The sequence below is a fragment of the Orbicella franksi genome, chromosome 11, assembly GCF_964199315.1.
Source record: "Orbicella franksi chromosome 11, jaOrbFran1.1, whole genome shotgun sequence".
NCBI lineage: Eukaryota > Metazoa > Cnidaria > Anthozoa > Scleractinia > Merulinidae > Orbicella > Orbicella franksi.
Genome location: NC_138155.1, coordinates 1,716,300 through 1,729,337, shown reverse-complemented (window position 1 = coordinate 1,729,337; position 13,038 = coordinate 1,716,300). Strand labels below are relative to the sequence as shown.

General features: G+C 42.0%; 3 protein-coding genes and 1 pseudogene across 5 annotated transcripts in view; 1 reads left to right on the top strand and 3 right to left on the bottom strand.

Moving 5' to 3' along the window:
- LOC145502758 (uncharacterized) overlaps positions 1-13,038 on the bottom strand; it is a 274,518-nt gene that overhangs the window by 72,650 nt on the left and 188,830 nt on the right. The window lies entirely within an intron of this gene.
- Positions 1-13,038, bottom strand: part of LOC145502762 (uncharacterized) — a 263,593-nt gene that overhangs the window by 93,911 nt on the left and 156,644 nt on the right. The window lies entirely within an intron of this gene.
- Positions 8,145-10,004, top strand: LOC145502752 (uncharacterized; annotated as a pseudogene).
- LOC145502772 (uncharacterized) lies at positions 10,016-10,973 on the bottom strand. The gene is made up of 2 exons (XM_081482147.1): positions 10,735-10,973; positions 10,016-10,478 (listed from the first exon to the last, which is right to left on the bottom strand). The coding sequence occupies exons 1-2, from the start codon at positions 10,862-10,864 to the stop codon at positions 10,018-10,020; spliced, it is 591 nt and encodes a 196-aa protein (XP_081338273.1). The 5' UTR covers positions 10,865-10,973; the 3' UTR covers positions 10,016-10,017.

Below are 13,038 nucleotides of genomic sequence, written 5' to 3'. Positions count from 1 at the left end.
ATGCTCGCATCAGAGTATTGCACCGGCGGGTCAGCGGAAAATCGACCGGAAAATCCGTTTGCGCCAAAAGTTACGACCGCCAAAACGAAGCAAGAGGATCGCATCGATCGCCACATTGGATATAGTTCTTAGCCCAGGATTTTTAACGGTACGGTATCTGTTTATTTTATCTGCTTAAACTTCATTTCTTTGTTTACAACCCTCGTAACTTTTTCAAGCGTATTTTCAGGTATTTTACATTGAGACATACGCGGGTAATGCTTGGCGATTTCTTGTTTGGATGCGCCAAATGTTTATTCATAAAAGAAGCTTTCTCTTAGGTGCATGGCTTTGCTCCAGACGTAACTAATCACGTACCAAATGGAACGTTCGATTAAACGAACTTTATCGAAATCAATCGAACTTAATCGAACGATTGGGGCTCTGGAAAATGGTTGAAGGGCCTAGTGATAGGGACTTCTCCCCGTGCACATGTTAGTTTTGACCTTCAGTGGGGGATAGACAAGCATTCAGTGTAGTTCAAATTCACCAAATTTTTGATTAGATGAATGCACTACATTTATGTGGCAGGTTGATATATTTCCAAAAAATATGGCTAAGCACAACAAAGGTTCAGGAAGAAGAAATTACCTGGCAAGAAGAAGAAAAAATAATGAAAGACAAGAGGACGAAGTAATAAGAGAAGGATGAAAACACAGAAAACTACATGTAGCTGAAGTATTTCATTCTTTGCAAGAAACTGAGGCAGATGAAACAATTAAGTTGGGAAAGATTTGCGGAACCAGTGTGATTTACCACCAAGGCGTTTTTATGTGGTCCAATGAGGGTTCTTTATTTGCTTTTGCTCGTAACATTTTCAAGAAACAGAAAATTTAACCAGTTACAGAATAACCCACTAGGACATGAATGAATGGGTAAGTGGATAATGCAGTTGATTCATGTACATAATTAGTAATGAAATGTTCCAAGTCCTGGTTCGGTAGTTGTTGTTCGCGAGATCTTGAAGCTTGTGCTCTAGTTTGCAAGATGGCATCCAAGCAAATGTGCAAAGGCCTCTAGGTGTTCTGAAATGTTATTGTTGACAACTGAAAAATAAATCTTTTTATCATTCCATGCATTTTGTCTTCCTTTTCATTGGCTGAGAGCCCACCAAGTGACCTGTAAATGACTGCCTACAAATAATGATCTGCTCATGCGTAGTGCCGTGTAAATGTGTTTGCTGCAAATAATATTGAATTTTCCTCTCATGCATGATTGAAACCAAGCTCTCAGGTGAAATAATTTAAATGGCAGATCGCTTCCCTGATATGTCAGAGAGTGATTTAAATGTGAAACCAAACTGGGTGGTCACAGATCAATTATTTGCCTCAGCCTTCAGCTTCGGTAAATAATTGATCTGCTTGCCACTGACAAATCATGATATTTTGCTCAACCTCATCCAATAATAATTATTATTCACAGTTATTGTGGAACTGGCGCTTTTTGCCAGCTTGCTGTGATGTTAGTAGTGAATGCCTCTTCTTAACAGATCAGAGCACAGACTCTCATAATATTAGCCTGGTCACAGCATCTCTCATTGAAACCAACCACTAAATTCAACATAAGTCTACTCATAACAGACTGGAACAACAACTTTTATCATTAACAACTGTTTAGACAAAAAAAAAAATGGATTTCCTACATTGTTAACAATAATGACTAAACTGTTGTACACAAATATTAGTTCAAACCACTTTTGACTTCAAAATTAAATGACTGTCAAATCTGGAAAACTGTAACTGCTCATATGGGAAACAGGAAAAAAAGATTTGTTTGAAAGAACAAAAAAAAAAGGAATTTGGTTGTGAGATCTTGATTTTGGTGTACTTTGTGAGTGACAGCACTTTTGCAAGATCTTGAAGCATGTATACCATGATGAGTGACCACAATAAATGACTGGCTGATTACTACAAGCAATTTTCTTTTTCATATTCAGTGGTTGTCATTTCTTGTGATTTGTTTTGAGATCTTTCACGTGCACACTGTGACTGGGACACTTTCTGCCAAAATTACATGTATGTAAATTATGTAATCTTGAAGCACGTACATGATGACTGACCACAATCAATAATTTGCTAATTACTGCAAGCTAGTTACATGTACCTTGAAATTTTCTTTTTAATATTGAGTAGATGTGATTTTTTTGTGATTTGATTGTGAGATCTTAATTCTGGTCTACTTTGTGAGTGATGGCATGTTTTGCCATTAGGAGCAGCCCCAATCATTAATAAGTATAATGTCAACCAATTACTTGGATCAATTTTCCTTGAGTTATTAGTTGCTGCTTTCAGAGATTTGATTGCTTCTGGTAAATTTTTAAAGTAATGACACTTTTGATAGAACTTATATATTGTGCATGTACATGCGGCCTAGCACACGCTCTCAACCTGAACCTCACTTGTGAACAAACATGGCATCTGTGACCATGTCCTTTTAGAGAAGACTGGAATTTACTTTAACGCCTATCGAAAAACTCCTCTGGGAAGTCCTGGAGTTGTTCAGTCTTTGCCTGCCATTTTGGTTATAAACAGTGCTTGATACTTCGGAGAAAAAGAAAGACAGGAATACATGTACATGCAGGGGGGCAAGAGAGTGCTATTTTGCGAAAAGGTTTGTTTGTCCACAGATTCATGTTTTTGGCTCGGCTAAATTTTTGATTAATTTTGACATTGAGAGAGTCTTAAAAGCTTACACACTAAAGCAGTTTTCAAAAAGGGGATGCAAATTATGTTGATTGAATTATAAATTTCCATTGGGCTAGATTTATAAATAGTGCAAAAATAGTGTATTTAAAATCTGTTTTTAAGATAGACATTGTCATTATTTAAAAGTACTATTTAAATAGTATACTCGCCTGATTAAAACTTAAAATATGTTTAAAACAGACTGTTTTGGTTGTATTTTAAAGCTTATAATATGAATTGCTATCTCAAATAGGTTTTAAACTTCCTATTTAAAACATATTTTATGTTCTTGACATGTCAACTACATTTTAAATATCCTATTTAAAGACTATTTCAACACTGAAAATTTGTAAAATACTTTTTAAACCTACAGCCATTGCCAACATAACTTTCAAAACAGGGTTTAACTAGAATTTTTAAACTGTTTGAACGAAATTTTTGTGGCCATAGTATTAAAATAGATTTTAAATCCCCTATTTAAACCCTGTTTTGAGCTCAAACTACGTTAAAAACAGTGAAAATCATTCCAATGTCATGAAGTAGGTTTTAACTATACTTGAAATACATTACAAACAAGAAGCAAAATTTTGAATTTTGTACAAAATAGCACAAAATAGCACAAAAATACCCTATAGTGACTTCAAAATACTGTTTAAATCGTCAAAATACGTTCAAAACAGTTTAAAATCAGTTTAAAAATACAGCTGTTTTGGTAAGGTACAACCTATCGTTGTTGTGGAATACAGTTTAAATATACGTTGAAATATAATTTAAACACTCACCACAATTTGAAATTTTTTGCAAAGTACCTTTTAAATACATAACGATGGCCTCAAAACAGTGTTTAAATCATCAAAATACATTTTAAGTGCTTTAAAATAAGTTTAAAAATAGGGTTGTTTTGGTAAGGGAAAGAGACTTCACTAGAGCGATAAAAAGAAACAGCTGATCGGGTTTTTTTTCCCTATTTCGCACTTGACTGCGTGAAGTGAGTAACCTTCAAGAAAGTTCAAGGCTATTTTTGTGACATGACAAATATCACAATCACCTGTTTTTGATAAGACAAAGAGAAAGTTTTGTGTGTTTTCGTTCAAAATTTAGTTCAAATCTGCAAGTTTTTTTCTATATTCTTCCCGAACCTGGTTTCTTATTTTTACGATATCTGGCTGGATTGGACTTGTCTGTATTTGCGCAAAGTTCGAGCGTAAGGTCTCTTTAAGCTGGCGATATTTCTGCATTTCACGTGTGATCAGTTGAAACTCCGTGTCAGAAACCCGATTATCATTAAGAGCCTGTGAGACGGCGAGGTTAATCGAGTCATGTTTTGCAATAGCCAGAGAATGGATTCTCCAGTGCTTATTGACTTTGCGTTCAAGCTTCCTGTTGACAACGGACAGGCCAGTGGAAACTGCGCCAGATAAAGCGGCTATCGCGGCAACAGGCGCGCCGACAACAATTCCAACACCGGTGAGTGATGTTGCAACAGCCCCAGAAGACAGAACTGCCGTGAAGGCGCCAAGGCCAACCAGGGAATAATGAAGCGCTTTCCGGGCTTTTTTGTATTTTTTTCAACACAAGCCTGTAATGCTCGACCTCAGCAGATATTTCTTTATCAATTCTGCTTATCTCGGTTAGCCGGAAATTCTCGGCATTCATCGTTTCGGGAAGGCTTGGATAGATGTCAGGCGGTGCACTTGGTGGCAACAGATTTGCAGAAGACATTGCGTATATATAGTAATTTAATTTAACTCTAATTCAAAAAGAAGAGGCAACCCCTTGAAATCAAAGAGTTCACCATTTTCATCTTTGACGCTAATGGTGATGCTGTTTATGAACTTGTCTGTAGAAGCGTCACGGAAAACATTTTGCGATGAGTCGATGTTATAGCTGACTTTTTCATAAGGCTTTCCTCTGACGTCAACCTTGCCAAGAAGGTCTGACTTCTTTCCATTCAAAAAGGTTTTTGTTGAGTCAACGAGATCGCAGTGGATAAAGTAGCAACTCGGGCTGTTAAGCTTTTTGATATATTCTTCTTTCTTCATATTTCTCCCGATTCCAAGAAAATTGGCCAAACTGTAATCAACGGAAACTTCTTTCGCTTGATTAGTGTTGCCTAAATTGGCAGTGACGGTTGTAATTTTAAGAACAGAATTGGGGTTATTCGTTTCTAAGACCAATTTCACCTTTTTCTTGTAATGTTCAAAACTGGATTGCAGTTCTTTTACAATGCTCTCGACATTGTAATGCCCTTGAGGCAATGATGCAACCACGTCGTCGGTTCCTTTGAAAAACATTCTGCCAACACAACTCAGATTATGCCACGAGTTGAAAAAAGAACAACTCAAAAGTCTGACATAGCTTGCTCCTGGGAGCGGTTCTTCAAAATAGATAGTCTCTCCGTTCTGTTGCGTAACAACAGTGAGAACAACCATTTTTATATTCAACAAATAAAATTATGTTCAAAATACATGGCGAATGTGTGGAAAAATCCAAACCTTGTGATAAAAGACTCAATTGCCAAGGCAAACGCATGGAGAGAATTTGTGGGACATTTTCCCAAGGCCGATAGATCGCGTTTCGTCGCTCAGGGGAGTACAGACGGAAAAACGTAACGGAAGAAATCTTTTTCAAAGAGGGCCCAGGCTCGCTTCAAAGTGTCTTCGGCTCAGACAAAAAATATTGGAGCGAGGAAATGAAAAAGGCGCTCGGTTTGGAAGACAAGCGCTCGGGGGACATTGGAGGGTTTCCTTACCAGCTGGCGCCGCTTGGTTCAAAAGTTTCCTTGCCCATCCCTGCCGTACCTTTCGACGGCAAAGCGCAAAGTTTGAAAAAAATATTCGACGCCCCAATCCAAATATACGTCACGCCTGATCAATATTTCACGACAAAATTCCGAGAAATATTTCAAAACACCAAACTCAGGCACACGTCTGGAACCGCATCAAAACACTGGTTAGGAGGGCCTGACATGAAATATTGGCCGCAACAGCTCAACTTCGCGGTTTTCTGCGCGACACAGGGGTGCGGAGTTTCTCGCGAAATCTTTGACAGCGGGATGGATCTCCCCCCGCAGATAAGAGCTTTCTACAAATTCCACGTGTACTTCACGGTCAGGCGCATTTTGTACCAGCTTGGAGGTATTCAGAGCATGAGCGCTTTGCCCGGAGACCCGCCTTTCAACCAATACAATAATCATTATGACGTCGCTTCTTACAAAAGGATATGCAGCGAGTTCGGCATTGCCCCGTCGAGCGATTTCCACTTCACGCACGGGGAAAACCACGGTCTGGGAAGCGTTTACGTGTACGCGACAGGCGCGGGCGCGACAAAAACTGACTATAAATACCCTGGATGGAACAAATTTAGCGATGAAGGCGGCAAAGCAATAAAGGGGGACTTGATTTATTTCGTCGAGCCGGGGGCCGCTTCTGAAGCTCAAGCGGACTGGTTCGCGCCAAACACCGCGAATGGTTTGACGCAGGCGGGCTTGTCGAGAATAAATCAGTCAATCGAGGCTTTCGTTTACTGCATCCTTGGCGCGCAAGTCAACGTCCGCAGCAGCATTCTCGGCTCTGGCGGTCGGGCTAGAGAAGCCCAGAGCGAGTTCCTGGTGCTGATGGAAGACGCGATCAGACAGCCTGACTTGGCCGCGAGCGTGCAAAGGTACCAGCTCGCGGTGGACCAAGCGAAGGTCAGGCTCAATCTCGCTGTTGCCCCCATGGCCTGGCTCATGCCCGCGCAGATGATAATCAACACCGCAAGCACGATCGGTTACAACAACAAGCTGAAACAGGCGGTCTCCGGGATGAAACTTGGGGTCAACAACGAGGTAAACCAGGAGACAAAAAAAGCTGGGCTCAAACTAATGGCAGGCGGCCCTTCAAAAATTAACCCTCCCAACAGCCATCCGTCCAACCCGATTCACAAAGCCGCAACAGCCGAATCGGGGCGTGTGGTTCCACCCCACAGGAAACCAGCTTCGTCCGAAACTCAACAAGCGCAGCCACCGGCGCAAAAAATTGAGCCCGTGGCTCCAGATAAAACACCGCAACACGAAATTAACAAAATGGCTGTCATTGTCGGCGTAGTTGTTTTATCGGCTTTTCTGTTCATAGCTTGGAGGTAAGTGGCCCCGCTGGTTAACGCTGCTTCTTAAAATATTTTTCGAACAAAAAGGCCACCGCGGCAAGAATGAGCAGCCAGGTGTGCTCGGCCAGAAACCCGACGACTTGGCCTGCGGCTTTGAAAAGGAAGCTCACAATCGAGCCAATCAGCCCGGGCAGCAGAGAACCGAGTTTCGCGGCAATATCTTTGAGGCCATTTCCCAAAGCTTTGCCGGTGGCTTTCAAACCTCTGGTGAGGACCCCGATGACAGCTCCGATTGTGGTCCCGGCGGCGAGAAGAATAGCGGTCAATGTCACGCCATATTTTTTGAAGATCTCCTTGACCCTCTCCAAAAGAGGCTTCTCTCCGCCCAATTCTTCAAGCCGAGCCGTTATCGACCTTATCTCTTCATTGCGTGTCTCTATTCTCTCCCGCGCGGCCTCTTTTTCTTCAGGTGCGGCATTTTCATCTTTTAAAATCTGCGCATCTTCTTTATTGTCTTTTTCTAGCTCTTCTCTGTCCATTTGTAGATTTTTTATTTCTTTTCCCAAGGCGGCACTTTTCACACCAAGTTTCGTTTGGAAAACTTTTTCTTCTTCGGTTATTTTTGCATAACTTTCTTGAAGCTCCGGAAGTTTGTTTTTTGCGTCTTCTATCTGTTCAGGCGGCGTATCAGGGTCTAAAGCCTTGTTTCTTTCAAGCCTGATTCGCCAGTCCGGCGCCTCTTTTCGTTTTCTTATTGCTTTGAGAGCTTCATTCGCATTTTCTTCTTCTTCTTCAAAATCTGCAGCTTTTGAATCTTCGATAAACTGAATATCTCTCTCCGCCTGTTGTTCTGCGAACTTTTGAATATGTTTTTCACTAACCTTTTGATGTTCTGTTTCAAGACTTATCAATTCTCTTTTCAGTTTGTCAATTTCCTCTTGCGAACCATCTGCATTTTCAAGAGCTTCTATCTGGCTTTGTTTCAATTTTATTGCTTTTCTTATTTCATCCATTTATTTTTTATTTTTTTCTCTTTCTTCGTATTGCTTCTCTTTGAGCTCTTTTCGTTTTTCGTATATAGTTTGTTGAACCTTCTCGTATTTGGAAGGCCCGAGAGCATCTTTTACTTCTTTTGAAAGGTTTGGATTAATCTGATCTTTTCCCGTTCTCCTGTTTTTGGTATACAGGTCATACGTTTTTTTGTCAGCTCCGAACATTTTGACTTCGAGCTTCCCCTTCGAGCTGTATGAAACCTCAAGCTCGCTTGAGCTCATGTCCGGGTAGATACCTTTTGCAGCAACTCACGCTTGTTCACTCAGGGCCTGAGCCCCGGTGAAAGAGGTTTCCGCATACGAAGTTGCAGGCAGCCCGCTTTTTTCGTGCTGCATTGTCTGCATCGGAATTTCTTGTTCTTTTCCATGTGGCGTAGACGACTCTCCTGGGATAAAAGGAGTCGTTTCGTTGGCATCTCCGCCTTCATCATCGTCGCCCCAACCGTACGGGTCATAAGCAGGGTTTTCGAAGCTTGTTCCTTCACCTTCCGTCATAGCAATATATTTCAAGCAAGGTATTTTTCAAATTAGAAATAATCGCTGGTGTTTTTATATACAATGTCAGTTCCAGAGAACCTTCGCCCAACTCACAGCGAAAAGACCTTACACGCCATGAAGGCTGAGCGCGCGGTCAAGCGGATCACCTTTAACCCATCCGAAGCCAGCCCCGGCAATTCGCTGTACGTTTACGTGCCCAAGCTGAACGAGAACGAGGTTCTGGTGCCGGGCTCGCTAGCGCTTGTCTTTGACATCGACCTTTCTGGAGGGCACGCCAACAACTTCCTCGTCCAGAACGTCACGCGGGCGCTCGTTGACAAGCTGGTCGTGACGTTTGCGGGAAGAATCCTGCAAGACAGGTTGGGTACGACATCTACAAAACTTTCGAAGACCTTTTCCTTTCGCAGGAAGAGCGCGACAGCAGGATTCTCGAAGGGATTCAGAGCGAGGATCTGTGCAAGATCCGCTCAGACGCGGGAGACAAGAAAACCTCGGGCGTCGACGCTGAAAACAAGCTGACGGAGGTATACGGAAAAAAGTACCGGATCAGGCTTGACCATCAGATCTTAACCGACCACGGCGTTTTCTACCCCCAGGCCCTTTACAACAACCTCAAGTTCGAAGTAAAACTTGCCCAAGCAATACACGTGGTCAAAGGCACCGACACACAACCAAGCTGAAATACAAGCTGAAAAACATCCAGCTCGAGCACAAAATGATCCGCAGCAAGACTCTGGCAGACGAGGCGCGGAGCGTTTACACCAGCGGCAAAGAGCTGCTTTACGACCACGTGATGCATGACAAAGAGGTGCCCTTCGAAAAAGACGTTGACCCGAGGCTCACCATCAAAGTCAACGCCCAAAGAAGGTCACTGAAAGCCCTCTTCCTCCTATTCGTAGAGCCGTATACCGCGGGCGACAGAGATTCAGAAAAATTCATCTTCCCCGATCTGACGAAAGTCAGCGTCACGGTCAACGGCTCGCCCAACAGGCTTTACAACAACGGCATCGAAGGCAAGGACATGTGGGAAGAGGCCCGCAACTTGTTCGTGAAAGAAAAAAATAAAACGGAGCACATGGATATGACAAAGTTTTACACCGGTGACAGGTTCGGGCTTGTGATCGATATGCGCACGATGGCGGATCAGTCGATGCACGGCAGCGGCACGCGCATTGTGAACAGTACGGACGGTGTCCAGCTGGAAATTGAGCGGAAAACCGAAGGCTCAGGCGACGTGAAATGCCACGTATTCATCATCTCCGACGCCCAGTTAAGCCTTATGGGCAGACAGTTTGAAGATGTGCAATATTGAATATGAACATGGACCCCAGCAAGATACCCTTCAACGCTCTCAGCGTGGGGCCGACTAATTCTGGCAAATCGAAGTTCGTGGTGGACCAGCTCTACGGCCCGTTCCGCGGAAAGTTCGATTACATCGTTCTCATCTGTCCGACGTTCACGCACAACAAGACCTACCACTGGCTTGGCGAAAACGATCCGAGAATGGATGTGATAGTCTGTGAGCAGCACGACGTGGAAAGGTGGTTGAAGCTCGTGAGATGGCTTTCCGAGGGCACCAACACGCTCATAATCCTCGACGACTGCGCGGCCTCCAAAGACGTGAAACTTGAAACTGAAACTTGCCAGGACTGTTATCAGACGTACAGAACATAAACATTACAGCAGACCCGTCCTGCATTATCGCTTTCAGTGTAGCCCACCAAATCCTCACCATACCACAGCCGTAATTCTTGGCCCGAGCTCACCGAGTAAGGAGAAAAACGCGGCAGGATAATCTCAGGGGAAAACGAGTTATATCCGGGTAACTCGGACCACTTTCCAGTACCCCCAGCGTGCGTGAAAAACGGGTTTGGTGGCATAAGGAGGGCATTGCTTGATGTTGTGATGGCAAGACTGACGTGTTTTTTAACTGAAGGATGGTTACCACAGCCCCAGAAAGACCAGTGAGAAATTTGGCCAGAGCAGGTCATGTAACCGCTTAGATAGATCAATTTTACTGCGGCTATCTTGCCACCGTAAGGGACGTCGAAACTGCCATACTTGCTATCCCTTGCGCCGAAACACACAGGATGGATATTCGCTTTAACCCAGGGATCTGAATAGCCAAGGAAAGTGAAAATATGTGAGTGAACGAATTAGTAATTGAAAACTACATTATCAGTAATGAATGAAAATTAATCTCGTTATTTTCAATTAGTCATAATACTGTACCGAAAAGACGCTCTTGTCGTACCCAAACTGACTGACTCTTCTTTGAAGTTTCATTGCCCGCCTCAAAAAACTTTATCTCGACGAAATTAAACTCATTAAAAATACAAAAAACAAGAAAAGAGAGAGAGAGAGATTCTTACTCAGTGCTGCAGTGGAAGGGACTATGAAAAGCATCATAGCCACAAAAAGTAGCCTTTGATCCATGACTTGTCGTGCGGTACGGGAGTCTAAAAAATAACCATAGAAATGAGATGAGAAATGTCTGATCATGAAATCGTGAAAAGGAGGTCCTTAGTTCTGTAAATATACGGAAAATAATTTTCTGTAGTAGGATGGAACGAGAATCTAGGTGGTGTTTAGATTAAATGATGGATCAAAATTTTACCAAAGCTGAAATATTACTCGTTCTTGCAACTGATAGCTGAGATTGGAGATCTGCAAAATTCTAGGTTTTTCCTTTTCAGCGGCTAAGTCACTTAGCTTTAAATTAACAGTAATAATAAGCGATAAAAAGCTTAAACATAAAACAGAAGAGAATAACAGCGTTGTCAGTTTAGCACCAAACTGGGTGAAGAACGAAAAAAAGCAAAAAAATAATAATAGCGATTAAAAATAACTTGAATAAAGCTTTCAGCAATACTAAGAGACGATAATAACTACTCCGTCAATACTTATTCTTCTTTGAACAGTGATTAAAATTTCTTCAGTGAAAGAGTTTTTCTTAAGACTTTTTAGGTAATCTGTGGATTTGCTTAATTGAGTGAAGTCAAACATTGCCAACTCTTTTCATTTGTTTGTGATAACTTGTTGTCAAAACGTAGTCCATTAGTGGTTTGGGGACGCCATCTAAATAAATTAAAACCGACAGCATTTTTCCACAGATTGTGATATAAGCTTTCTTTTAACGTGTGTTTCTACAACTGTTTACCCAGAAACGATGTACACCTTTTCAAATTTAGCTTTATTTATAACCAATAACTTAAACTGTCAGAGAGTCAACTTTGCCTGTGCAAATAAATCAGGATAGGTTAAGAGTGTGTATAATAGCTTTTAACGATAGCTTTCAACTTAAAACAGGCTGTGTTTGTAAACCTGACTTCACACCATCTTAACATGTCGAACGAAAAGAAGACTTGAAATGTGAGCATCAAGTTTGTTTTAGTCGGGTGTTTTTAAATGGAGTATCACTTCACTTCCCCTAAGTTCATAGTGTTTAAATTCTGTCACAGTGAATCACCGTGAACTTCAATCAAACAACGGATAACTATGACTACCCACAATACCTCTCGTCATTGTTGCATACACGTTTACAGTTTTTTTTAGGACGACTTTCTCTGGTATATCGGTGAAAACGTAGAGCATACGGTATGCCTTCAGTTTTCGAAACACAGTACAACTTACTCAGCTAGGTTTATTATTTATCGTTTCGATCTCAACTCTCGGTAATCACTCACGATTATCACCTTAGCTCAAATAAAACCTAAGTGGCTCTTTATCATCAATATCTTTTTTCTCCTTTGATGAATTTTTAAAAGCTAAAAGAGAAACAGCTGCGATCAATATTGTTTATTTTTCAGTCCATAATCATAACAGTTGCTACTCGGTTTTGGCCACCACCTGCAGGATTTGATCTGCATGCCTTGTTTAAGCTCTCGGAGACTAATGTGTTAGCTTGTCACATTAACGTAAATAATTTATTGTAGGAGACGCGGTGGCCTCACGGTTAGTGCGCTCGTCTCCGGATCCAGCGGTCCGTGTGCGAGCCCTATAGGGTGACATTGCATTGTGTTATTGGGCAAGACACAGCTTTATTCTCACAGTGCCTCTCTCCACCCAGATTTATAAATGGGTACCGGCGAACTTAATGCTGTGGGTAACCCTGCGATGGACTAGCATCCCATCCATGGTGGAAAAAAAAAATACTCCTAGTCGCTTCACACCGCAGAAACCGGGATAAGGTCCGGCCTGACGGGGCACTTGGCTCCTATGCAGACTTGACGTTTTACCTTCATCGTCCATTTGGCATTGGTTTATTAAAATTTTGTACACAGGAAAAGTTGATTCTTACATATCAATCTATTGCCTAATAGCCCATTTCCGAGTTGCCTCAAGCTTCACTATCCAAGCGAGGCCGGCCTGGTGTTCCAACCATTCATATGACAATGAGTTTAATTTGCATGTGAACGAAATCTCGTTTTCATTTGAAAGGATGGCCCCCCTGGACTCGCTTTGTGAAACAGGCTAAAGGTAATACGGAAATGACTTATTTTCAAGTGGCGTGGTAGATTTGCACGCCAACTGCGTTATACTTGATCATGAATTTTAGTCCCCTAAAGCCGATCCAAATTCATCTCTCACTACGTTTAGAAATTATGGAAACTATCGTGTGCGCCTGAATTGCATTTCGAGCTCTATTTTTGAATCTGCTATGTTTACAATACATG

Coding starts and splice junctions, on each gene's coding strand:
- LOC145502772 (XM_081482147.1), bottom strand. CDS start 10,864: ATGATCAGACATTTCTCATCTCATTTCTATGGTTATTTTTTAGACTCC. Junction 10,479..10,734: donor CCCTTCCACTGCAGCACTGA/GTAAGAATCTCT, acceptor TTGGCTATTCAG/ATCCCTGGGTTAAAGCGAAT.